At 41.1% G+C, this 26,219-nt stretch overlaps 1 protein-coding gene across 3 annotated transcripts in view; it reads left to right on the forward strand.

The window, feature by feature from the left end:
* STARD13 (StAR related lipid transfer domain containing 13) overlaps nucleotides 1-26,219 on the forward strand; it is a 299,408-nt gene that overhangs the window by 265,546 nt on the left and 7,643 nt on the right. For all 3 annotated transcript variants that reach the window (XM_042838691.1, XM_042838692.1, XM_042838693.1), the window contains 9 exons: nucleotides 3,711-3,774; nucleotides 9,210-10,582; nucleotides 11,979-12,152; nucleotides 14,206-14,365; nucleotides 19,546-19,744; nucleotides 21,821-22,028; nucleotides 22,964-23,078; nucleotides 23,845-24,066; nucleotides 25,979-26,196. In XM_042838691.1, the coding sequence (XP_042694625.1) occupies nucleotides 3,711-3,774; nucleotides 9,210-10,582; nucleotides 11,979-12,152; nucleotides 14,206-14,365; nucleotides 19,546-19,744; nucleotides 21,821-22,028; nucleotides 22,964-23,078; nucleotides 23,845-24,066; nucleotides 25,979-26,196 (2,733 nt within the window). The remainder of the gene's footprint in view (nucleotides 1-3,710; nucleotides 3,775-9,209; nucleotides 10,583-11,978; nucleotides 12,153-14,205; nucleotides 14,366-19,545; nucleotides 19,745-21,820; nucleotides 22,029-22,963; nucleotides 23,079-23,844; nucleotides 24,067-25,978; nucleotides 26,197-26,219) is intronic.

The following is a 26,219-nucleotide window of genomic DNA, read 5'->3' on the forward strand; positions in this document are numbered from 1 at the left end:
GCTTCAAAACTGACTTTCTATTATCTAGATGGCTTTTCAACCAGGGCAACACTTTACCCATGAGGTTTTCCAGATAATCTTTGCTACAAGATTGTATTTATTTGTAAGCGCTGCTTAGTGCTGTACAGTATGCAAAATGCAGACATTTTCTTCAGCTGATCAACTTCCATCAGGTGGGTTAAGTACAGCACTGGGAGTGGGATTCAGAGCCTTAAATACCTGTGTCTACTCCACTTCAGATCTGCCAAGATAACTTAGACTTCTCCATGGACTGGCTTGACCAAGAGCACCTGCAGCACCTGAAGGCCAGGCTTGATAATTCTGGGGATCTAAAATAGCATTAGACTGTTTTTTGGGCACCTGAATAATTCCTTGTATGTTCAAGCATTGTATCAAGGAACACTTTTCAATGTAGGGATGATGTTTCACCATAGTGTTCACCTGTGGTAACCTGAAGAAGAAATAATATTAGTGGGAAAGTACTTACTATAGTGAATGTTTTCCGAGCTTTTTTTTGAACGTTGAAGAGCTCTCCAAACAAGTATTCAAATGCATCCTATTTGATTTGTTTTCTGTAGAGTCACCTCTCCTGTGTTTATTTAATGTGATATTTATGCCTTTTCTCAGTCCAGATTTTGTGTTTTGTTAGCAGGCATCCTTTTCCCATCTAGTGCCTCTCTCGCTTCGGCTGGGACATTAATAGCAGCCCTTTTTAGCTAGAGACTTCTATTTTTTTGTTTTTAGAAAGATTTGTTGAGGACTTGGCTGACAATCATCTAACAACTTTAAGCAGATCAGAAAAGCTTTCTACCACAGCTGGCACGTAACAGTGCATAAGAAGTTGGAACAGACTCGCTTTGATTGGAGTTGTTAGTAACAGGCAAGCTAACAAATCTGATCATTAGTTTTCTAATTTCACTGGCAAATCTTTCCATGGTATTGGAGGAGCCCCAGGCAGCATGCCATTGTTTTGTAGATGTGTAAATTTAAAACCTAACATCGAGCCCTTGGCTCCCATTAAGAAGTAGTTTTAGTTTTGATGGAGTGAGCTCCTTGTAAAAAAGCCAGATTAGAAAATGGCCAGGACAGTGCTGTAGCTTTCTAAGAGTCCAGTTTGAGCAATAATACTGGCTTGGATAGAGCTGACCTGTCAATTCTTTGCTGAGACTAATGCAGTTAATAGGAAGGCAGTTGCTTTGGATGGTTTTGTTTTTTCAACCATGAGCTTTCTGCACCTTACTGTGCTTAAGAAGAAACCCTTTCGTACAGAAATACCGCAACACTTTCTGCGAAGTGTTAAGCTGCTGGCCGTCACTTTCTTCTCACTTTGCTCCTAAAATGCATTGCGTGCTCTGGTGGTTTTAGATGGAAACAGCATCATACTGAGTGAAAGAAGTGTTGGCTCCCACATGTGAAGTGTTTTCTTCTGCGTCTTCCAGAGAAGTGGTGAATGCCTCATCCCTGGATTCATTCAAGGTCAGGCTGGACTGCTCTGAGCAACCTGATGTAGTTGTGGGTGACCTGTTCATTGCAGGGAAGTTGGACCACATGGCCTTCAAGGGTCACTTCCAACTCAAATGATTCTGTGACAGAAACACTATGATAGGATTTCCCAGTTTGTGGTCTGGCTGCACTCTGGCTGATGCTCAGTCAGACAAGGTCCAGCAGACCCTGGTCTTCATCCCCAGTCTGTCTGACAGAGGAAAGAAACCCAACCCATAAGACCTAGGTGGAATCTCAGGACATTCCCAGGTCTCGCTCATACTGACAGGGAACACAGACTGAGGGCATTGCAGTGTTCAAGTGAATCCAGGTGCCGCTGTAGAGATTTGTAGTGGTGCTTCTTGCAGTCCAGATGGGCTTATCCCATGTAAAGTCACTGCAGCAATTTGATTCAGATGTGTGGCCAGGTTTGATGTCCAGGCAGCGCATCAAACTTTTCTCTTCCAGCACAGGGCAGTTAATGCAGAGGCATGGGGACTGAGGTCTGAGCTTCTGGTTTACCTCACAGAGGAAGCTGGCTCCACAAATAGAATGTAGGGTTGGAGTCCTTTGAATGTGTGTCTGTGTCTGTGTGTATTTGGAGTTGATATCAATACACAAATTTATCAAAACAAGCACAGAACATTGCTCAGCTGGAGCCAGAGAAAATGCAACTTTCTGTTGTGAAATTCCATGTTTGGGCAAAAGATGAGTTTTGCAATTACAGATGTAACCCCTGAGGAGGAGTGTCTGTGGGCAAAAGGCTGAAGATAGTGTTACAAAGCCACAGCCTGCGATTTATTACAAGAACATGACTACCATGCATGTGGGGCATGCTTGTGCATTCATTATACTCACATTAATGTGATGAGCATAGGGCTTTTCTGATATGGCGTCAGGGTTTTATTGGCCTGAGGAGGAGCATTTTATCTACAGATGAGCAGGTGGTACTTTGCAAGGGAATTTTTTTCTGGAACGTCTGCATTTGTTTAGCCAGTTCTTTACAAGCAGTGGCAGTTTGAAAGGGTTTTTAATATTACAATGCCAGGGAAGAGGATGCTAATGCCATAATGCTCTAGTGCTGAATGAGAGATTGTATCACTGATGTGATTTTTTTTTCACATGTCCTTGTAACTTATCACACATATTTCAAATGCTATCAGTTCTGGAGATTTGCAGCCTCTTCCTGGGCTGCAGAAACAAGGGGCAGCTGTTGCTGCAAAGAGTTAGGAGATAGCAGCAGCCCACTGAAGTGTTTTGAGGGCACATGCCTCTCTCACTCTGCTCATATTTCAGGCCTAAATGAGGAAAATGTTTACAATTTTATCTATTTAACACTGAGCACTCTGAGCCTCTGTTTTAAAAAGTAGATGATTTCATGAATTGGGACATTTGAGTCTAAATAAAAATGAAATTATGCTTAGCATAGTAGGTTCACTACTGAAAGAGCATGTTTTCTGGTGCTCTGTCTCTACACATGAATACACACTAACACATATTCACTTCCCATCATTATTAGATTGTCATTTCAACCCATTATTTTCCTGGAATAGCCATGGATTTAAAAAGCAGAAGTCTTGCAGAGATTCTGGTAACATCGTTACAAACAAATCATGGTCAGAAATAACAAGAAATGCTTAAAGACGTTAAATCTGTTTCCTTTGATGTGTGCTAACCTTTCTGTAAGACCCGTATGTTTAGGGAAGGGACTATCAGCTGCGAAAGAAATATTTAATTGCTAAAAGTTCTTTGTGTCTTTTTAAAAGCTGTACTAACTACAAAAGTGAGGAACTGAATCCGAAACTGACTTTTTGTTTTGTCTTTCACAAGTGCTTTGAAATCTTCAAATCTCCGAATATTTACATATGTAATTGTTTTAGACCAGGTATGTTATGTTCCTACAGAAAGCAATTTACCTTCCTATCTTCTTGTCATTTTGCCACACATTAGAGGTGTTTTATTCATGCCAGTTTCCTTTGTCAAGTGCTTAAGTGTCTATGAATTAAAAAGCAATATAGGAAAACTGACTATCAAGGAATGTAAAGCTAAGACGCCCTTTCAACGCAGTGGTTTCATAGCTTGGAATAATATGAACAGTATCGTTTTCTGAAGCCTGTTGTATGCAGTTAGCACTTTACAGGCAGATAAGAGAAAAGCTTTTGAACTTATGAAAAGTCATGCCCTTTAGTCCGAGGCAGCTAATCTCTTGAATTTGCTTTCCTCTGTAGACGACTGAACACACTGAACAAGTGCGCCTCAATGAAACTCGATGTGAACTTCCAAAGAAAAAAGGTAAGGCAACTTCACGAAATGTACTGGCTTTGCCTGGGCTTTCATGATAACAGCTCCCAAATTAGGTTTTTTGGTAAGCTCTTAAAAGTTAAGCGTATTTAACTCTGAACATGTGAGTCAGAAATATCTGAGTAGAACAGTTTGCTGAATCTTGAAAATACAAACAAAAAATGAAAAACTGAGATGAATACAGTGGGAACAATACCACGTTGTGTTAGAAGGGCACATGCAATACTTAAAACTTCATGTATCTGCGATTCAAGTTAGCGGGTGAAAAAATTGTACGTTATACATTACTGACTTGTTTGCCAGTGCCACGTGAGTACACAATGGAAAATGCTGCCATGGAAAAAAAGGAAGCTCCTTGAACACAAACAATAGCTTTTCTTTATTTCTTGTACCAACTTATTCCTAGTTAAGAATATGAAAAGAAATCCTGTCTTCTTTAGAAACTTCTGTGTAACAATGGAATTAGTTGAGCTTAAAGGGTTTCAGTTAGGAATGCAGGAGCTGCCTATTGATTTTGAGTATTTTGTAACATGTGTTAACTCTTGAACGTTTGGTTTTCCAGTCAAAAATTCCCCCAGGCACATCATTAGTGTACAAAGATGGGAACTGGCGCTGAGAAGTCTTGTACTATTTGTCTTTCTTAGGCTATTTGTCTAATTATTTTTGAAGACTGCCTCCAAGAGCTGCATTTTTTGTATTTTTGCAAATTTAATCTGTTCATACTCAGTTTATTGTTTGAGGGATATTGTACAAAGAATGGGTTCACTTCTTAGATATTCTGCCATCTGCTTTTGCCCATTTGTTCCCCTGTTCGTGTAGCCTACTTAGCATGCATTTTGTCCATTCACAAAGCCACTGGGATTCCGTCTTTTCACTGCCTCAGTGCTGATGGATTTTTCTTGTCTTTGCTAAATGCCAACACTTCCCACACAAAACACTCACCTCACACCTACATGACAAACAGTAAACTCTCTTGGCTGTGGGATCAGTTTATGGTTTGGGCAGCAAAAGGTTTTGGGACAGATAGGTAATACAGCAAGAAGTTGAGGTTGATCAGCAAAAGCCAACTCAAATCAATTCAAGTTGACCTGCTTGGAGCAGTTTCAGATCTGTATGCATACGCACACGTACTTGTGTTCAAGCAAAGATATCGGAGCTGACAGAATTACAGAAAGCAGCATATAGGTGAATGCCAATTGTCCTATGGAAATTTTGTTTGGATGTTATTTCCTATCTTTCTTTTGGCTTTGCTGTGAAGTTTGTATGCTTGCTTGCTTGCTTTAATATGTGTCTGTGTAAAAATGGAGGAATTTTGTTATTACCATTTTTCTTAAATTTTGCTGCCACTTCTTCCTCTTCTGAATGGATTGAAACTCTCAGCTGCTCTCCTGGCAGATGACCATTATTTTGCTGTGGACATGAGGCTGCCCTGCCTGGTACCATTTCAATGTATCAGCTAGGTCAGTCTTTAAATGCACAGTGCCAGGGAGAAGCAGAGCATAGATGCCTGTGGAGAAAGAGGGGACAAAAGAGATTTGGGATGGTCGATAATGATCAAGTGAAAGTAGGAGAGAATGTAGGGGAAAGGAGATAAAGGAGGAAGGACTGCTGACAAAAGAAAATATAAATGCAAGTGTAAAAGCTGAAAGTTGGGTCTGGAATTAAAGATTGAATCAAGTAAACTTTTTTTGTTTTTGTAGTAGCAACTGCCTTTCTTTATAGTCTTTATGGTGACCTGAACAACGAAATGCAAAATCAGCTTGCTTTGGAGGTTCAGCATAACAGGTTTGCACAGGAATAGAGCAGCTGCTTGAGCAATCCACCCAAGTACAGCCAAGCAAGCTGCCAGAGGAGGTGACTGTGGAAGCCAGTGAGGGTGAGCATTCCCCACCACCTGCTTCATGCTAGAAGGTGCACTCATGCCTCGGGCTGCTCTCTTCCTGTTGGCTTCATCAATATGCACGTAGAAACCCTCGTATATGTGTTGCAAGTATGTCTGTAAGCGATTTGGACAGGCAGAGATTAGCTTTTGGATTAACTGCCTTCTGCAGCTGTCAATTTATGAGAATTCCTGCCCCCAGCTGGAAAAATGTGGCAAAAATCCACTGCAAATAAACCTACTTTTTGCCTTTTGTTAGCATCCCTCTGTATCTGAGGAAAGTACACTCTCAGTCAAACACCCGTACCATTTTAAATCAGCTGTGACAAATCCGTGAGCCAAAAACTCTTTCTCTTTGGCAAATGTTATCAGTCTCTGCTCAAGAAATTTGCCCCTTCTCGTCTTCCCAAGCATAGTGGTATTAAATTGGCTTTTGAATGTGCTCCAAAGCTGTGCACTTGATTTTGACCTAGGTCAGAAGAAATACACACTCAGTGCTGCAAGATCTGTGCTCCTCCATGTGAAATGAATCGTGCCTTTCAGACTGTCCCCGTAGCTGGTGACACGTCAGCTGGCAAAGTGCTCCCCGCATTTTTGGGGGACTGTCTCATTTGTCAGGGCGCTCTGATGTATAACAAGAACACTGGGTCATTCAGGATGTTTGTGGGTTCCAGAATTTCTACTAATTCCATCCGAAGAAAAAGCACATTATGTCACAGGACACACAGTGCAGCCGAATTTGGAGTGAGTCACCATGGTAGCATTTCAGTATCCAGATAATTCGTTTGATTTTTCTTCTGATGGAGCACAACCATGTTTCATTACCAATTCAAGCACTACATTAAATCTTTTCTTTTTTCTTCTCAACACCAAACATCCTCTATATTTTCTGACTGGTTCTTGGGCAGAATGTAATCCTCTTTTTGTTGTGGTTAGTTGCAAAACTTGTTTACTGCCAATATCCATTTGGACTCATCTCTATATATATATAAAAAAAAAACAAACAAACTTATTTTCCTCTAAAAATTATTTAAAGTACATTCACCACCAAATTTATATTTATTTCTGTCTTCTCCTGCTCTATGCACTCCTCTTGTTTTTCACAATGCCTCCACCATTTGGGCTAGTTTAATCAACTCCAGCTTGTAAAAAAATACAGGCTGAGCCCTGTGAGGTCATGCAGTAATGTCAGAGCAGCTACAGGGATTTGTGTCAGCCAAGAATCTTCTTTAAGGTCCCTTTTGTTTATTGGGATGTATAATAAATAAAAATATATCTTTTTATTCCATCGATTAGTGCCATCGACACTTCAGCAGCGATGTGCTTTGTAGATATAATCACCACTAAATATTTTCAAGTATGTACCCCTGTGGTTTCTAAAATATCCACTTTGTGGCACTATGAAGGCCACAATAGATGGATTTTTAAGTGCCTCAGTCTGTGCAGTCAACCAGTCTGTATATGCTTAGAGCAAACTGCCAAGCTGAAATGAAGGTAGAACTGGCTGATACTCCATTTCTTCCCCACAGACAAAACAGCCGAAGTAGCATTAGCCTTCTCTAGTCCCTTTCCTGCTGCATCACTTGCTGCTTAATTTTTCTCTCTAGCTAGCAGCAGAACTAAAATATCCATCCATTCCCATACACTAACACCAGCTGCAGGAGTTGTGTGTCTCAACATTAACAGACAGAACATTTTGTAGTTTGTATGTGATCTAAAACATCTGGCTGACTTGAAGTGATAAGCCAGGAAGAACTTGTGGCAACAAGGAGACCTGACTCGTTGCTGATCCCAACCTCCATCTCTTGAAGCTTCATATTATTTAAGGTTTAGAGGTTCTGATAAAATTTGTTTTACATTTTTCAATTAGACCGGCTAGTGGAGATCTAGTCAGAGATGGGAGATAATTTCACCATCAAAACTTCATTTAAAATTACTTCTAATCATAGACTTTTAAAATAAGTTGTTTTCCATTCCCAAAATAGTCTTTCTGGTTTGACACCTTGTTTTGGTCTGACAGCCTGTAAAATTTTACTGCCTTCTGCCAGCTTCCAAGAATGTGAAGAGCTGTGTGGATGCCATATAGGTGAAGTTAGTTTGCTCTGCCGTGAAACAAATGTACAGGAATAATGCAGTATTAATCTGGTTGAAAGTCAAGGAAAGGATACTATTAGCATCTGTGGGCTTTGCATCCTGTGAGTGCAGCAAGTTCAAAGCTGCATGCTTCCTGCTGAAGATGTGTCTTGTTTGTTTGGGAAAGCAGACAAGAGAAATGTCATAGGGAGAACTTTCCGATCCAAATTTTTCAAGGTACATGTTGTCTGCAGTTTATATTAGCTCCTGGAACTGCCAAAGCATAAGCACAATACTGTATGTCTGAGGCTGAGGGCTCACCTCAGCACTGGACACTGCACCATCTAGGACTGAGCATTGCTGCTCCTCTTCATAGAATCATTGAATGGCCTGGGTTGAAAAGGACCTCAAAGATCATCTAGTTTCAACCCCTCTGCTACGTGCAGGATCGCCAACCACCAGACCAGGCTGCCCAGACCCACATCCAGCCTGGCCTTGAATGCCTCCAGGGATGGGGCATCCACAACCTCCTTGGGCAGCCTGTGCTAGTGCATCATCACCCTCTGAGTGAAGAACATCCTCCTAATATCTAACCTCAACCTCCCCTGTCTCAGTTTAAAACCATCCCCCTCTGTCCTATCACAATCCACCCTCATAAACAGCCATTCCCCCTCCTGATTATACGCTCCCTTCAAGTACTGGAAGGCCACAATGAGGTCTCCCCAGAGCCTTCTCTTCTCCAAGCTAAAGAATCCCAGTTCCCTCAATCTTTCCTCATAGGAGAGGTGCTCCAGCCTTCTGATCATGCTCCTCTTCCCCACACCTGCCCTCAGGCATACTTTGAGCAATGCCTCCAAAAGTTTGGGTTTTTTTTACTGTTATTTTAAGCATTGCAGCTGTTTATCTGGAGATGTGTTTCTGAAACAAGGCTTGTTATATTCACATGCTCTGTGAAGATTATTGCTGCTCTTGCAAATGATTACTCAGTTCTCTCTGCAAAACTAAGTGCAGCATTGGGTATTTTCTATCTTGCGTACTTGAATGGCTCGCCTTGCTGTAGTGCCCAGCTGCTGCCCAGTCTGTACTGCTGTGTATCTTAACACCATCCCTGCTTGGATCTTTAAAAACCTTTTTTTTTTTTATGCACAGTCACTATGAGCATCAATCCTCTACAGTGTACGGTCTAGGCAAATCACCCCACAAAAGCGAAGAGATATTGATAGGACTCATAATCTCCCTAACAAAGATAAGGCTTTTATTACATACGTGTTAAGATGCTCACTGCAATCTTTACAGTTAAATGGAAAAGGCTGTTATGAAGGGGCTGATGGCTGATCTTTCATGAGACTCAGTTCAAGGAGACCTTGCAAGCTGTTGCTCACATGAATCAGCAGAGTCACATTAATTTAAAAAAAAAAAAAAGACAAACAAGAAAAATATCTGCTTTTAATGTATGCCACTTGCTGTTTTCTAGAGTGAAGATTCAGATGAAGAAGACCTCTGTGCTATCAGTAATAAATGGACTTTCCAAAGAACAAGCAGACGATGGTCTCGAGTGGACGACATTGATGCTTTACTTCACCAATCAGACAGACATGGATCTTCTGGGGATATTAAAATGAAAAATACAACAAGCAGTGAGAGTGTCCTTACAGATCTGAGTGAACCTGAGGTCTCATCTGTTCACAGTGAGAGCAGTGGGGGAAGCGACAACAGGAGTCCGTCCAGCATTAGCAGCATCGCCAGGGAGACCTGCAACTGCTCTGGCCAGCATGAGAGCACACTGCTGCCAGACTTAATGGTGATAAGCACTGCTCTGTCCCCCAAGGACAATGTTAAGAATGAGAAACCAATGCGAACCAAAACAAAAACCTTTCTAAAGCGTATGGAGACACTAAAAGCAAAAGGTGTGCATGGAAAACTAAAAGGCTCGGGAAGAGCAGGTCCTTTAGAGATAAGCAGACCTGTTCTTCAGCGTGAGCCGAAATCTTTGAAGGACATGCACTGTGTACAGATAGTCAATGGGGATCTCCAAAACTTAGCACAAGATTCAGGCAAAAGAGGACTTTCCTTTTCTGCCAAATCCAGCAGTGAAAGCAGTCAGTCTGAAAACAGCAGCAGTGGGGTGAGCACACCATGTTTGAAGGAACGCAAATGTCATGAAGCGAACAAGAGAGGTGGGATGTACCTGGATGATCTAGATGTTCTGGCAGGAACAGCTTTACGGCAAGTGGTGGACCAAAACCGCAAAAATGAATTTCATTCCCAAGAGAACTTGGTTGTGCATATTCCCAAGGACCACAAACCAGGGACCTTCCCAAAGGCACTTTCTATTGAAAGCCTCTCACCTACAGACAACAGTAATGGTGTAAACTGGAGGACGGGCAGCGTCTCTTTGGGAAAACAGAACTGCTCTACTCCAAAAGAGACTGGACTGATGGCTTGCTGTCCTAAGGAGAGCAGAATTAGTATTTACGACAATGTGCCAGGTTCCCACTTGTATGCTAGTACTGGAGACCTTCTGGATTTAGAAAAAGGTGAACTTTTTCCTCATTTAGATGACATTTTGCAACACGTCAATGGACTCCGGGATGTAGTAGATGGTTGGTCAAAAAATGTGTTGCCGGGTCTGCCAGTTGATGATGTGTCAGTCAGAGAGTCTCCATCGTTACCTTTCCAGTCAACCACACAGATCACACTTGATTTTGAAGGAAACTCTGTCTCTGATGGCCGGACCACACCAAGTGACATGGACAGAGATGGAACATCCCTGAATGAATCAGAGGCTACTGGTGTTAGAGAGAGGAGAGACTCTGGAGTGGGAGCATCTCTCACAAGGCCAAGCAGGTTGGTAGCAAAATTTGGTATGGAAATCCATCTTTCCTCTTTCATTAACAATAAGACAGGCTGTGAAATATGACAAATGAAACAGAAGCTCTCAGTTCAGGAGTCATAAGGTTGACATAATTACATCATTACAGTTGTACATCCTGTATGGGAAAGGGGACTTCCCAGGGAAAGTGTGGGAGTTCTGGAGAAAATGCATCCTACTGTGGAATTTTTTAAATGCAATCAGTGGAGAATTGGCAAACTAAGGGTTTTTTTTTTTCTCTCTTGATCTGTAATATTCAATTACATAATAGAACTCTGTATATATTTTGCAATCTTATTTTCAATTTGTCTTTCAAACTATGTACTCCAGTGTGTATGTTTCAGTAGTCTCATGCACTTTTTTAGGCTCTGGTCTACTTTAAAAATATGACCCTTTATTCACAAAGAGTATTTCCCTACCCTGCCCCAGTCTCTCGCATATCTGGTATACAATTAACCTGTTAATAGAAAGTCAGGATCAGTTCTGCTGAGCCAAGGGAGCACGGCTCTGGGTAAAGGCCTTTGCAGATCCATACTGCTGTGGGTTTGTGTGTGCAGAAGCAGTGAGCAAATACCTGTTACTTTCTGATCTGCAGTCAGTCTTGAAACCTCAAAGAGAATTCTTCCATGCCGTAGTTTATTGCTGCCTGTGGTTGCTCACCACTGTCACAAGCAAGTGAACTCGGGGTAAGCTGCTAAGTAAATAAGCTGTGTCAAAGTTTGTATGAATTATGTCAGAATTCATGTTTAGCAAAACAAGAAACTGAAAGGAGGTTGTTGGGTTTTTTTCAATATATACAGTATTTAGAGAAAATACATTGGAATAAAGAGAAGATGTGAGTGTCTCAGTAGCTTGGTGGTTATCAGTCTTCCCTAGGAGACTCAGTGTTCAATCCCTTCTCTGAAAAGACCTCCAGTATTTAAAAATAGAGCTGGTTGGAGAACTTAATCTACAAATACCTTGGTGGTTAGACTGTTCTCCTGAGAGGTTAGGGACCAGGCATCAAATCTCATTTCTGAGTCAGGAAGAGAATATTTTAATCTGGAACTCCCACATACTGTTGAAGTGTGTAGGCTAATGGGCGTAAGAGGTCACACTCCTTCCTTTAGTACATATATGAGACCCTCACCCTCTTGGGAATATAATGTAAAAAAAAAAAGAAAAGAAAAGCTTGAATATTTCCAAAATAAAAAGATCAAACATTGTTTTGTATGCCTCCAAGCTATATTTTCTTTCAGTTGACACAGCATGCATGGTAATGTATGTTTTTGCATGTTTCGTACATTGCCTTATCTCACAGTATACTATCTTTTTCTGCCCAAATAAGAGTTCTGTTTTTCTATTGTTTTTTGGTTTTTGTTTTTCCTAAAGGCAATTACGATGGCATAGTTTCCAAATTTCTCATCATCTGAGCAACTCCATCGCATCACTTCACATCAGCAATCAGTCAGCAGCCCAGCTGAATCTGCTGCAAAAATTCTCTCTACTTCGTCTTACAGCCATCATGGAAAAGTACTCCATGTCAAACAAACATGGCTGGACCTGGTGAGTACCATCAGTATCTGCAGAAGAGATATATTTAGAAGGAAATAGTTATTTCTAATCCTATTATTGTGATAGTAAACTGATTTAATACAGTTGGGAGGTACAACTGACAGTAATTGTAGCGCTTGAAACTGTCTCTTTTAATCTGTTGCTACCTAGTGACTCAGTGGCCAGGTCAGATCCTGGAGATCGAACTTCATTCCTGTGCTCTTAACAGAGAAACAACCTCAGCTTCTCTAGCAACGCTTTTGTTCCAAAAAATAAACAGGAGTAGGAGGAGAGTGATTGAAAAGAGGAAGTGTTTACAATAAGTCTTCCCCACAATTGATTTTGTGATTCAAATAGAAACATCTGCTGATAGTATTTCATGTATTTGATATTGTTTTGTTTGTGCTTTAAAAGAACAGTTAGAACAGTTTGAAGAATTTCAAATACAAATAGAAAGACATACACTTACCCTAGGTCTGGACTTGCATTAAAGTGAGCTTCTAGTTGTAACAGCTGTAACACCTGCCTGGTCACTAGGACAGTGGAGTCAGGGTAAGATGGACAGGAATGGTGGCAACATGGCCCTTTTGTATCCAACCAGCTACAGAAATCTACATACTGACCCTGATGGAGCATACAGTCTAAGGCAGCCTGGAACAGAAATGTACATACACAAGAGATTATAAGTACCTGAGAAATAATGAAAAGAATGTTTTTTCTGCTAATATATGGATTCTGTGACAAAAAAAATAACATGACTTGACATTTACATTATGATTTCCACTTTCAAAAGACTTCACCAAAATTGCCATAAATTCTTCTGAGGGCTAAATGAGACAAGTTTGTGTTCAGAAGTGGAGAAATAGATACAAGGGACTACATGTGAGAACCACCTCAAACACATCAGCCACTCCAAAAATTTGTAAGTCTAATCTGAGCAAATCAGGTTGGCTGCCTCTGTGGTCAGTGGAAGAAGACAGGCAACCTCAAAAGCAACTCATTCCAAGCCAGAATGTTTGGGTCAATCTCCAAAGGTGTCTTACTCCACATTGGTTGTAGAGGCAGTCAGGACTGCTAACTCTTTGTGAAATCTATTTTTAAGAGCTAAAATTCAGTAAGGTGAGCCCCCAGCTTGCAGTTCTCTTTTGGTGAAGTTCCCTTTGTCTAGGTGACAACTTGTCTGTGCTGAAATGAGTCTCACTTTACACAACACCAAACAGGCAGATTAGAATACAGCAAATTCTAGATTTTGCTGGTTGTACTGAGGTTTCCTTCCCTGACAAATCTTTCTTCAGTTTATAATCTGTCTCTTAAAAATTTAGAAGCAGTGGGACACTATAAATAGCTTAGATCTATATGTTGTTTTCCTTCAATAGGTCATTTAATCTTAGTTTTATTTCCTTCTCACACGGAAAAGAAAATCTTCATCATATTCAGGTCATATTCTTTTTTTTTTTTTTTCTTTTTAATTCCACTGAAGTCATGACTCTGACAGGGGGAATCCAGTTTCTTTCATTTTCACCATTGGTTACGGAAGAAAGCATGCTTAACAGCTTCACTTAAGTAACTTGGCTAGAATCAACTGTATGACACCAGGGATGCGTCAGACACGTAGGGATTTCCCACCAATCCTTTATTACTGTAAATTATTCGACAATGGAAATACTAAGTTACGTAACTAATACTATAAAACATGGTTCAGTACACAAGAGAACTGAACTTCATTTTCTTTTAGATACCCGCTCCACTATCCTGTGCTATTCCTTTGAATCCTTAATAGATGTTTTAAATTATGTTGGTTTCAGCTGGATGACAACTGCACAGTAAATGTGTTTTGCTAAAGCTAACTGTTATGCTATATCTTAGAGCCAGAGGCCAACAATCTATAAAAGTTGTTAAGATGTCCACAGATTATACAGATTGTATATTGCCCGTTGAAAATTACTTGATCATCTTTATAAAATAGGAACTGGTCCCAGTTACCAATTTCTGCTTGCAGTGTTACTCAGAAATGCTCTGTAAATATTCAAATATTTTGATGCACTCTGTTCACATCAATTTTCAGGTCTGTACCAAAGTTCATGAAGCGGATGAAAGTCCCTGACTACAAGGACAAGAACGTCTTTGGCGTGCCTCTGATAGTTCATGTCCAGAGAACAGGACAGCCTCTTCCCCAAAGCATTCAGCAAGCACTACATTACTTAAGAGGCAACTGTTTAGATCAGGTGAGAACTTTGCTACCAGGAATATGGTTGATTTTTCTATAAAAACACTAAGCAAACAGTCGTGAACCTTTTTGTACTTATTATCAGAATTATTTGAAGTCTTATACCTCATGTTGGGCCCAGATCTCTTCCATTGATTTGTTACTTGGTACCAATACTGATTGTTTGTTATTTTGGAATTTGTATTCAATGAATTAGTTGAATTCTTGTAGATGTAACAGTCCTGATGACTTGTATACAATGATCTGCCTCTGGGAATGATGTGAGATTTTCATGTCAATTGAGTCAGTCCTGGAAAAAGCTCAGGAGTCCCTTTTTCTACTTGTATTTGCAGTGTTTATGCTTCATTTTTGCCATTAAGAGTTAAATGCATTCACCATTTCACAAGATATGGTACAAAAAGTTTTATTTACTTAGCAAAGAAAAAAAAGTCCAAGAACAGAGAGCAAACTCAGCAAAATATTCCAAGTATTCTGTTGACAAAGTCAGACATATCCAGATAGATTTGGGTCAGCACGGGTTCAATGCCAAAGCCATTATGGTACATTTCCTTTTATAGCGTTCTTAGCTGCAACAAGCCAATTGGGGGGCCTGTATGCTCAAAGTATTTTGGATGTTTTCACTCCCTTTACTTACAGAGCAAGGACATAGTCATCATATTTTTATTGTTCTTCCACTAAGAATGATGAACGTAGGGTTGAGAGAAACCCCCTGGCTCACTGAGTTCAGTTCTTTACTGTTGTTGGCATCATGTCATATAACCTCTTCTGTAAATGCTCTTTGATAGTTTCAAGTTCAAAAAGGAGCAACCAGCATTTTAGTCTGCAGACATTCCTGGCTCTGAGCAAACAGGGTGTGGGTGGAAGTGGTCAGTTCTGTTTCTGATCCTTATTCTGTCTGCTGTTCAAGTTGTAATGTTTATAGAATCATAGAATCTTCATTGGAAAAGGACCTTCAGGATCACCAAGTCCAACTATCAACCTGACCTACTGTATTCCATCGCTAAATCATGTCCCTTATACCGTACCCGCTCATCTCTTAAGTACCTCCAGGTACTGAGACTCCACCACTTCCCAGGGCAGTCCCTTCCAATGAAGAAAATCTTCCTCATATCCAACCTAAACCTCCCCTGGCATAACTTGGGACTGTTTCTTCACATCCTATTGTCACTTCAGCAAAGAGACCAACACTCTACTTGATGCAGTCATCTTTCAAGTAGCTGTAGTAGTTGAAGAGAGCGATGAAGTCTTCATTTAGCCTCCTCTTCTCCAATCTAGCCTAATCCTCTTTCCTCAGTCACTCCTTGTTTTCTAGACTCTTCTGCAGCTTTGTTGCTCTTCTCTGCACACACTTGCGCAAATGAATATCTCTCTTGTAGTGAGGGGCCCAAAACTGAGCACAGTATTCAAGGTGCAGGTTTATCAGTGTTGAATACAAAGGGACAATCACTTTTCTTGTCCTGATGACTATGCTATTTCTGATACAAGCCAGGATGACATCAGCCTTGGACACCTGAGCACACTGCTGGCTCATTTTCACTCACCTGTTGACCAGCATTGCCTTGTCTTTTTCTGCTGAGTGACTTTCCAGCCACTATTCTAAAAGCCTGTACCACTGCATGGGGTTGTTATTACAGAAATGTGGGATCTGACACTTATCATTGTTGAATGACATGCAGTTGGATTCAGCCTGTTGATCCATCTTACCCAGATCCCTCTGCAGAGCCTTCCTGCCCTAAAGCATGTCAACAATCTCGCCTCACTTGGTGTTATCTGTAAAGTTACTGAGGGTGCACTCTATTCCTTCATCTAGATCACAGATAAAAATGTTAAATAAAGCTGGCCCCAGTAGTGAGCCCAGGGTAGTGCCACTGCTGACTGTCTTCCTACTGAACTGAACCCCATTCACTAGGACTGTTTAAGCACTGGCCATCCAGCCAGTTCTTCACCCAGTGAGCTGTACGTCTGTCCAAGCCATGAACAGTCAGTTATTCCAGGAAAACAGTGTGGGAAACTTTACTAAGATCCCAGAAAGCAACACCTACAGCCTTTCCCTTATCTATGAATGGGTCATCTTATCACAGGAGATCAAGTTAGTCAGGCAGGACCAGCCTTTCATAATCTCATGCTGCCTGCTTCTGATCACTCAGTTGTCCTATATGTGTCTTGTGATATTATGTAACAGTCATGTTCGCCAGAACGGAAGTCTGAACATTAAATGTCTAGCTGTGAATCACATCTGTTTCCTTCTGCAGCTAGTGGGAAGAAATAGGCAGAACTTCCTGTCTTTCTGTTGACTACAAAGAAACCGTATATTGGTCAGACCTTGATATCTAACTCTTGGGTGTTGAAAGAGAAGTGAGATGAGATCTCTCTTAAAACATGAAGTGCAGGATACAAGGGGTGGGATGGATACCTTGTTGAAAATGCGTTGGTAGAGGATGGAATTGAAGATTAATAGAGAAAAGTGAAAAAAAATACACTGAAGAGCTAACATTCCTGGTTATCTCTGTGTTAAGCTGTTTTTGTGGACTGAGCTGGGAAACCCCGTGTAAGAAAAACAGTGAGGCAGCAAACCTAGAATCAGTGATGAAACTGGAGGAGAAGATAATTGTCTAAGCATGAGAAAAGGAGATGGGGAGACAGTAGGAAGAAAAAGTAAAGACTGGGGAGTAAACAAGGAAGAAAGTAAAAGGGAGAGTAAAACCAAAGAGGAGGAGAAAGCTCTCAAGAGATTTGAGACAGTCAAAAGCAGTGTCACTGGGAAGTCTCAGGCAAGTATCTGTGCCAAGAGGGAGGGTTTGGTTGCTGGGAAGCATCAGAGCTACGTGAAGGGTCATTTCAGCTCAGCTTGAGTTTCCCCTCAGGGTGGAATTGGGAATAGAAAGTGAAGTACAAATCAGGACAATTTAAAATATCTTCCACCAAAAGCCTTTCTGGGCCAAAAACCTCCAGGCAACTCAGTTTCTCTGCTTTAAAGTCATTCCTTTTGTTCCCATTTAATTCAGAATCTCCAAATGCCTGTCCAGAGGTCTAAGCAGCCTCCAGTCCTCCCAGCAGCTTGTTTGTGTGTCTGTTCTGTGCATTGCAGAAGTCCTGAATAGGCATCAGAGCTTCTGCACTTAGTAAAGTTGAGGTTGCTGTAAATCATTGTAAGATCTGGCTTCTGACACCGAAATGCCTAAAGATGATACGAGGATCCTCACCGTTAGTTGTAGGATATATTACTCATTTTCAACTTGGGAAGTAGAAACTGCTATGCCTTTGTCAAGTGCATCTTTATTTCTGTCATGCATCATATGGCTGCTTGCAGGGCAGATGATCCACAGCATGAGGATAATAAAGAGATTGGGCCAAACTAATCGCTGATAAATCTCTGGATTTATAGTCTCATTTTTATTTATAGAATTTTGAAGAACAGAGATGAAATATCTCTTCCTATCAAGAGAAGAAGTGGTTCTCTTTTGATTAATAATGAATTTATTTAAAAAAAAAAAAAAAGAGTTCAGATGAATATCATCAAATAAAAGCAGAGGTCGAGAGTAGCAGAATGCTGTCCAGCAGGAGATGGCACTGGTGAGATCTGATGTCTGACCTCTTGCATCAGCCTTAGCTGGAAGATTTTAAAGCTGCTTTATACCAGCAAGAGCGCTTTCCATCCGAAGCAGTGAACTGAGCTTTTGCTCTCGCATTTATCTACCACACACCCAAGTTGTATTATTTGGATAGGATTAACGTATGTCCTTCTGCGTCTTCAGAACACATTTCTATGAGGAAAAGGGATTTGAAGGGATGAAGAGAAAGAGAAAACCAAATGAAAAGAGTCAGATGCTCTTTCTTGTATTCTTTTGTTAAAACTAAGGAGAGCTTCACCTGTGAAGGGAGATACAATACACAGGATGTACAAAGGGCAAATTCTGCTTCTCTAATCCCTACATATAAATTTAGATCACGAGCGGCACTGCACTCACAAATAAGAAGGCATACAGAGAAACAGCTCACTGCCACTGTTTGCAGTCTGGTGTAATAGTTCGTCTCCTTATAAACGAATACATCTCCTCTCAGAGCTGCACAGTGTGTGATTCATGTCATCTGTGCTATTAATGTACAAGCTAACAAAAGTCCTAAGTACCTTATGATTGAAGTGTTCTAGAGAGGCAGTTCAGGATGAGCATGTACCCAGGTGACCTCTTTGCTGGCAGAAGTGAGAGGATTAAGGATGAAGGGCATACTTCCTTGCCTTTACACTTTTTACTTAGTGGAATACAGTGTAGAAAACTGAAGAGTGAGACAGCAGACACAGAAAAGCTGACATCCAAGCCATAAATGTGCTTTTTTATAGATCTTTCTCAATAGTTCACCTTTTCCCCTGCAAAAATGAAGGCAAAACAGTGCTTACACTTTCCAAATGAAAGCATGGAAACTCAGGAATAAATAATGTGGTTCAGGCTTAGGAATTCGCCCCAGGGGAATTCCACTTGTGAGAACTTCTGTAGAAAGGCAGCACCGCTGTGAAGGCACTTGCAGGCCTCATTTTAAGAATTACCACTTCCTCTAGAACAGAGAGCAAACAAGATAAAAATGTATCTTAGTGACACTGCACAAATAATCCCTCTGCAGCCTCCACTTTCAGACTGGGGTTTTCAGTGGAATTTGGGGTAAGCAGAGAGCAGGAAGGGGAAAAAATAGATTTGGTCTTGATTTGAAAGCTCAACCAGGATGTACTAATCTGTTGCCACAGCATTTATTACTTAGCTGAGCATAATATTTTCTTGTTAGTCTTCAAAATATACACTCAAATAAAGACGAGGAACAAGATTCTCAGCTGGAGTAAATCAGCAGACAGTTTCCAAAGCCAAGCAAGCCACGCTGATTTATATCAGCTAAGCATCTTGCTTATGCTCTTCAAGCAACAGCGTAACCACATGCACTCTGAGTGCTCCATCTACCATCTGATACAGATCTGTAGTGAGATTAACTCTTACAGTCCCATCACTAGAGCATGCAATTGTGTACAAGACCATAGGCAAGTCACGGCTGTGGCATCTACAGGAGTTCCTCTTGTTCTTGCCTAGTGCAAACATAGCTTTTGTTGCAATCAAAACCTCCCATAAAAGGGAATTTTTAAAATATTTTAAATAACTTTGGGTTTTTGTCCCATTCCACGTGGCACCTTCTTAGGTGGGTCTGTTTCGAAAATCTGGAGTGAAGTCTCGAATCCAGGCCCTGCGTCAGATGAATGAGAGCTCCCCAGAAAATGTCAACTATGAAGACCAGTCAGCATATGATGTAGCAGATATGGTAAAGCAATTTTTCCGTGACTTGCCAGAACCCCTCCTCACAAGTAAGCTGGGAGAGACTTTTCTACACATCTACCAATGTAAGTAGCATGATATTTATTACTATATATAGCTCAAAGTTATTGTAAGTTATGGAATCATAAATTCTAAGTAATTTTGATGTGTGAACGCTGAATGGAATTCTTTATGTTCACCTCTGAGGTGCATAAAAGAACATCTCTGCTCTCAAAATACTTAGCTGACAGATTTTTAGAACTGTCTAAAATTGGCAAAATATTGCAAGCATGCAAATCTTAAGAAGCTTTAAATGTATTCACCTTGCAGTCAGGAAGACAGCAGAAAGAAAGACTGGCCATGAACATTAAAAATGTAAAACCACATTTCTTTAAACTGTGAGCCCATTTTGTGCGCATTTTAAATATAAGTGAGTCTTTTGAGCATGGAGAAGCATTATGCCTGTGAGAATGCATGCCTGTGCAGTCTGTTCCTTCCTGTGACTTGATTATTTGAAAAGCTTTTATGTGAAGATCTCACAAAGAAATAAAAAAGCCACGGATTTGTTGCTTTCATTTCAGCATCAGGATATGTCTGCCTATGTGCACATCAGTGAGCTTGTTCATAAAAGAAACAGGAATTATTGGTGCTCATAAAATGACAATCATAATTGCTTCCGTCGGTGAACTGACTGAGGAGAATACTGGTGTCAAAAAGGATGTGTTCTACATGTCCTTGGAAACAGACTGCTTTTAAACTATTGCTCAATGAAAATTGGAGTGTCCTATCTTGGCATGGGAGAGACTGCAAACAAACACAGAAATATGGCAGATCTCAATGCCATCAGTGTTATTAAGTCTGTAGCCAGAAAGAATCCCATCTCCACGTCAGGAGCCTGGCATTAGGATTCACAGCAGCCAAAAGGCTGAACAGTGAAACAGTGCTACCAGCCAACAGAAGATGCTGTAGAAGAGGGCACAGGCTGAGTCTGCACTGATCTGCAGTGAGAAATCTGAATAACTGTATACATTTGTGAGAGAAAGAATAAGGCTTGGAAAGATATTTTTGTGTTACAGAAGTATTTTGAAGGAATTCAGGAAGTCTTGATCTGTTTAGAATGAGGTGAGAACAGGAAAAGATGGGCTTTTGTTGACACCAGAAAACAATGATTGGATTAAAAACAAAATCAGTGTTTTTTTTTCTACTTGACCAACAACAGATATGTTTTTCTGTTTTAGATGGTACTGACAGAATCCCTTTCACAGAAAGAAAAATGTTCAAAATTGCTGGGATACCAATTGGATTTCGTAACGTCTGCAATTAAATAAAGTTGTAGCTGGGACGTTTTCTTCCCATTCATTCTGTTTAACAAATTATTTCTGTGAGGTTAAAAAGGATTTTTCCTCTCTTAGTTTACTGGCAAGGTATTTCTGGTTCTCTGGGAGTTACTGAACATCTTTTTCAGATATCCAGGATGTTTTTCATGTACCCAAAATGGTTTGATTTGCTATAGCACAGCAGAGTGGGGATGAGATTAGCGTCACAGTCTATGTGGCTTAGCACTGATGGAACTTTCTCCATTTCCCTAAAGCCCTTCATTGCCTAATGTTTACAAACCTCTGAGATGAGAGGCAGAGGCTCCTCTGACTTCCCAGAAAGACCTGGCCTTGGTGCTTCTTGAAAATCAGAGACATTGCATTGTGTTCAGTTTATCATTCGTGTCTGAAAGCTTTTAAAATAAAGTGCTTGTGCAAGATTAACAGGCAGAGCTTAAAAGGTGGCTGTACCCTGTACAATAAATCTACTTTTGTTGTTTTTCTTCAATTGTATAGAGCATATATAACATGGAGAGGAAGGCTCCAAATCCAAACTGAGAAAACTTAGAGTAGTTTTAGAAATGAATCTGAGATGCTGTTTAAGCATATCCATTACTTCTTCCATTAAACTGTGCTACAGTTTAGGACATTTTAGTATCTTTCAGAAGCTCCCCTGGGTGCTTTGAACTGTCTTCCCAAGGGACAAAAGTAACCTGAAAAGTACCAACTGAGTGCTCCTTCCATAAACTTTAAATGAAATTCAGACTCTTTCTTGGTAAATGGCCTTTCCAGCTATTTCTTTGATCTTACAGTTAACCCCACTGAACATCACTTGCTTTGCTGCAGATGTCCCCAAGGAGCAGCGGCTGCAGGCCGTGCAGGCAGCCATCATGCTGATGTCAGATGAGAACCGAGAGGTTTTGCAGACACTGCTGTGCTTCCTGAGCGACGTCACCTCTGTGGAGGAGAATCAGATGACTCCAATGAACATAGCTGTTTGTCTGGCCCCTTCCCTCTTCCATCTCAATATAGTGAAGAAAGAAAGTTCTCCAAGGTAAGTTCATTCTTAACACCATAAGTAAGCCTGTCCTTGACAAAAAAAAAGCAATACAGGATAAAATTTTCCAAGGTGTCTGCTCTCTGTGACATGTTACCCAGGGCATAGCTTCAGCAAGAGGGAAAAGCAGACACTGCGTAGCCAGAAGCGCATGCACTGAAGGTATTTTTGCAAGCCCAGCAAGGTGTTTGTGTCCGCATAGTGTGAATATGCAAGTGCCAACCTTTCATGCAAATTTTCACTGATGTATTAGTGAGTTTTACATTAGTAATGTTGTCTTCTGTGAAGGGAAAGAGCTTGATTTTGCTCTGGGTGAAGTCCAAGATCGCTCATGTTTTGAAGGATTTGAACACATAGTCTCTCGGTCAGTGGATGTTTGCAGAAATGAATGTTTGCAGATGCAGTGCTTGTTAAAAGAGCTGGCTGGACAAATGCGGGATGGCAGATCAGGAAATCTTGATCTCGTTTGTATCGCTGAGTTTATTTCAGACCATGTTAAGATGTATAATGCAGTGAGTGTAGACTAAGCAGGACATAGACTTGCTAAACATAAGTGGTCCCAACTTGATGTCCCTTCTGACATTTTTTCCTGTCTGATTTAGAATACACTGAGATTTATAGCTGTGTACATGTATAACATTTTCTGAGCAAGAACTTCAAGCAGTAGCATTGTGCCTGCTGGAAATCCTTTCCAAAATATATAATGCCTAATGCAGGACATACATAGTCTTTTCTGCTTTATCTTTGCTGCAATAATGCTTTAGGTACATTTTTCCTTTAAAAAAGGCCCAGTGGTCTGAACAGTCTTTGTGATAAACAGAAGTTTAAAGATAGACTTTTTGCTCTGGTGTTAAGAACATCCTGCCACTATGTTTGCTTTTGTATTGAAAAGATGCAGCTCTTTTTACCTGAGATATTGAATTCAATTACAGAGTAATACAGAAAAAATATGCAACAGGGAAGCCAGATCAGAAGGATCTCAGTGAAAACCTGGCAGCTACTCAGGGACTTGCTCACATGATAATGGAATGCAACAAACTTTTTGAGGTGAGTGAGAGACTCAAACGGCATTATTCATGGACACATAATGCAGCATCCTTTGAAGTATTTATGTTTATGCTTGCGTTCTCTATCTCGCATTAGCACAGAGATTGATGGTGCCTCACTTATTTGTAAACTTGCTCCATCTGAAATTTATCTATCTCATTTCTTTATGATTGTTCCCTTCTAGCATTTGAAGATGCTGCTATTAAAAATGCAGAGTAATTATTCTATGGCGGTTTTCAACTCAAAGATTAGTAAATCTTAGTTTAATTAAAAACCAAATATGCTGTTTTAACATTTCATTTTATTATAAAGCTTTTACTGCATGAATTAAAACTAATCCATCTCAAAAAGAAGAGCTGATACATTTTCTTTCTTTGTGTCATGCAATAACATTAAAATCACAGGGGGAGATGTAGTCATTCCTGGAGCTGCTTTGGCTGAAGGACTAGGAGAGGTAGCAATTGTAACTCCCCTCCCTGGAAGCACAAAGCAACATTTCTGGGGACGGGCGGGTAATTCAATTGTATTGTCATAGAATCAATCTGTCTAACATGGTTTTGCATGAGTAATGCTATTCTGACCCATTGACTGTTCCATTATATTACCTTGATTTCTCAGTAAGGCAAAAATAGCTATCTACTTTACTGACTGTAGGCTCATTGCAATTGGACACTAAGTGATCTGTCAGCCTAGAAAGCACTGCCTTAAGGAAAAGATCTCAGCAAGAGATTTTCCCTGTGTGATTTCTCCCACTTTTGTGATGCAGGTCCCACATGAGATGGTCACTCAGTCCCGAAACTCCTACATCGATGCAGAAGTGCATTCTCCCACCCTGGATGAACTTGGGAAACAAGTGGATGAGGAAGGAGGGAACTACCAGATGTACCTTGAAAATCTCATGCAGAATCTCCACAAAGAAGCAAAAGACAAATTCAAAGGATGGGTCACATGTTCCAGTATGGAGAATACAGAACTCGCCTACAAAAAGGTAATTAGGAGAGAAATGGAAGAAAAGGTAAACAACCAAAAGTGAAATAAAGCTATGTAGCTATGGGACCCAGTGACTTGCATAACTAAATATATATCCTTCCATTTGCTGAGGCAGTGATAGTCCAGGGCTGCTGGAATTATAAAAACAGAATGGAGGCCCACACACCAGAATGCCTGATGTGGGGAGGTGGAGGCTAGGGTTGACTCTGGCATTGTAGGGAAAGTAGTTACACCAGTACAGGAGAGACCTGGACATACAGGAGAGTCCGGTGGAGGGCCAGGATGACAAAGGGACTGGAGTACCTCTGCTCCTAGGAGAGGTTGAGAGCTGGGACTGCTCATCTTGGAGAAGAGGAGGCTGAGGGAGATCAGTATTCTTAAATCTCTGAAGGGAGAGTGCCAAGAGGTGGGAGCCAGGCTCTGCTTAGTGGTGCCCAGTGCCAGGACAAGAGGCCTTGGGCAGTAGCTGGAATAGAAAATGTTCCCTCTTAACACCAGGCAGGTGGCACAGGCTGCCCAGAGGCTGTGAGATCTACATCTTGGAGATCTTCCAAAGTGGTCGTGACATTTGGGCACCCTGCTTTGGGTGTCCCTGCTGGAGCAGGGATTGGACCAGGTGGCCTGCAGAGGTCCCTTCATGGCTCAACCATTCTGTGATACTGTGAAGGGCACTGGAAGGAGTGTGCAGTCTGGATGGTGAGGGGACAGGAGGCAGCATTTGCCTGTTAAGTGCAATTCCTTTGTTAGCACTGAGAAATCACAATTACTCTGGTTTATAGTCAGCTTCTCTCTGTGACCCTCTGGGGAGGTACTGTGGGAAGTTTTAGAGTGAGGAGCAGGGCAAAGGTGAGAGTAGGATATGGGAGTGGGGGATGCTGGGGAATGGGACATGGATATGTCTAGTGTCAGGGGCATGGGGACTGAAGAGAGGACTAGGAGAAGTCCAAAGTGGGAGGACTGGAGAACTGAGATCTATGGGAAAGAGGAGTTAGAACAACATGAAGTAATTTAAGATGGAAAAGGTGGGAGCTGGGATTCTGGGAACACGATTCTGGGTCTGTGGGAGATGCTGTGGGTTTCTGGAGCACTGGAATTTATATGTGAGGATGCCAGCACTGGAAGGTGTAGGAAGACAAGCCTTGCAAGATCCAGTTGACTCGTTTGCTGCCTGAAATACAACAGCCCTGAAACCACACAGAAATGCTGCATATGAAGAATTCAGGTTATTCATATTGCACATGTCCCAGCACTTTCTGCTCCCTTATTGCTTGCTATGAAGGTGTAACAGTATCCATGAGTTACAAAGACCTGACAAGTAGCTTATGTTTTCCTTCTTTGGGAGGTGCTTTCCCAATACTCTCTTGCAGCTATTTTGAGGAAGAAACACCTGTGTACCTAACACAGAAGTGAATCAACTTATTTTCTGTTCCTTCATGTTCTGTTCTTCCGCTCGGCAAGCTGACCCTCAGTTCTGGCTACTGCATCAGGTTGCCCAGGGTGGTAGCTTTGTTTCAGAGCAGCGTTTCAGGTCTGGTTTCATCTGTTGTCACTTTTACACATCCACATTCTTCACTGTACATGGGTTGCTTGAGGTTATAATAGTGTCTGTGACACCAGAAATAATCAAGCTGTCCCACTGGTATGAGAACTGGTCCAGATATACATTGGTGTGAAAGCAGAAGTACTAAATCACTTTAGTTTTCCACCCAGGACTAGTATGCACAAGTTTTTACATGCAGAGAGCAGCAGTAGCAATAGTAGTGATGATTAGCAGGGAAATTTGCATGCTCTCAAGCTTCATTTTAAGCTCAGGCCAGATAACCATTCCAAGATTTTGTCCTCAATTATTCTCTGCTGAGTGTTTGCGTATATTTGCATGGAATTTTATGCTCTTTGCTGCTTTCCTCCAGGTTGGGGATGGGAACCCTCTAAGGCTTTGGAAAGCCTCAGTGGAAGTTGAAGCCCCACCATCAGTTGTTCTGAACCGAGTGCTGAGAGAACGTCACCTTTGGGATGAAGACTTCTTGCAATGGAAGGTTGTTGAGAGCTTGGACAAGCAGACAGAAGTTTACCAGTATGTTCTGAACAGCATGGCTCCTCATCCTGTCCGAGACTTTGTTGTTCTAAGGTAAGCTAAATGCAATTCTCTGA

Source organism: Centrocercus urophasianus, unplaced genomic scaffold (genome assembly GCF_019232065.1).
Source record: "Centrocercus urophasianus isolate 14NV4802_14NV808 unplaced genomic scaffold, USGS_Curo_1.0 seq_9, whole genome shotgun sequence".
Classification (NCBI taxonomy): domain Eukaryota; kingdom Metazoa; phylum Chordata; class Aves; order Galliformes; family Phasianidae; genus Centrocercus; species Centrocercus urophasianus.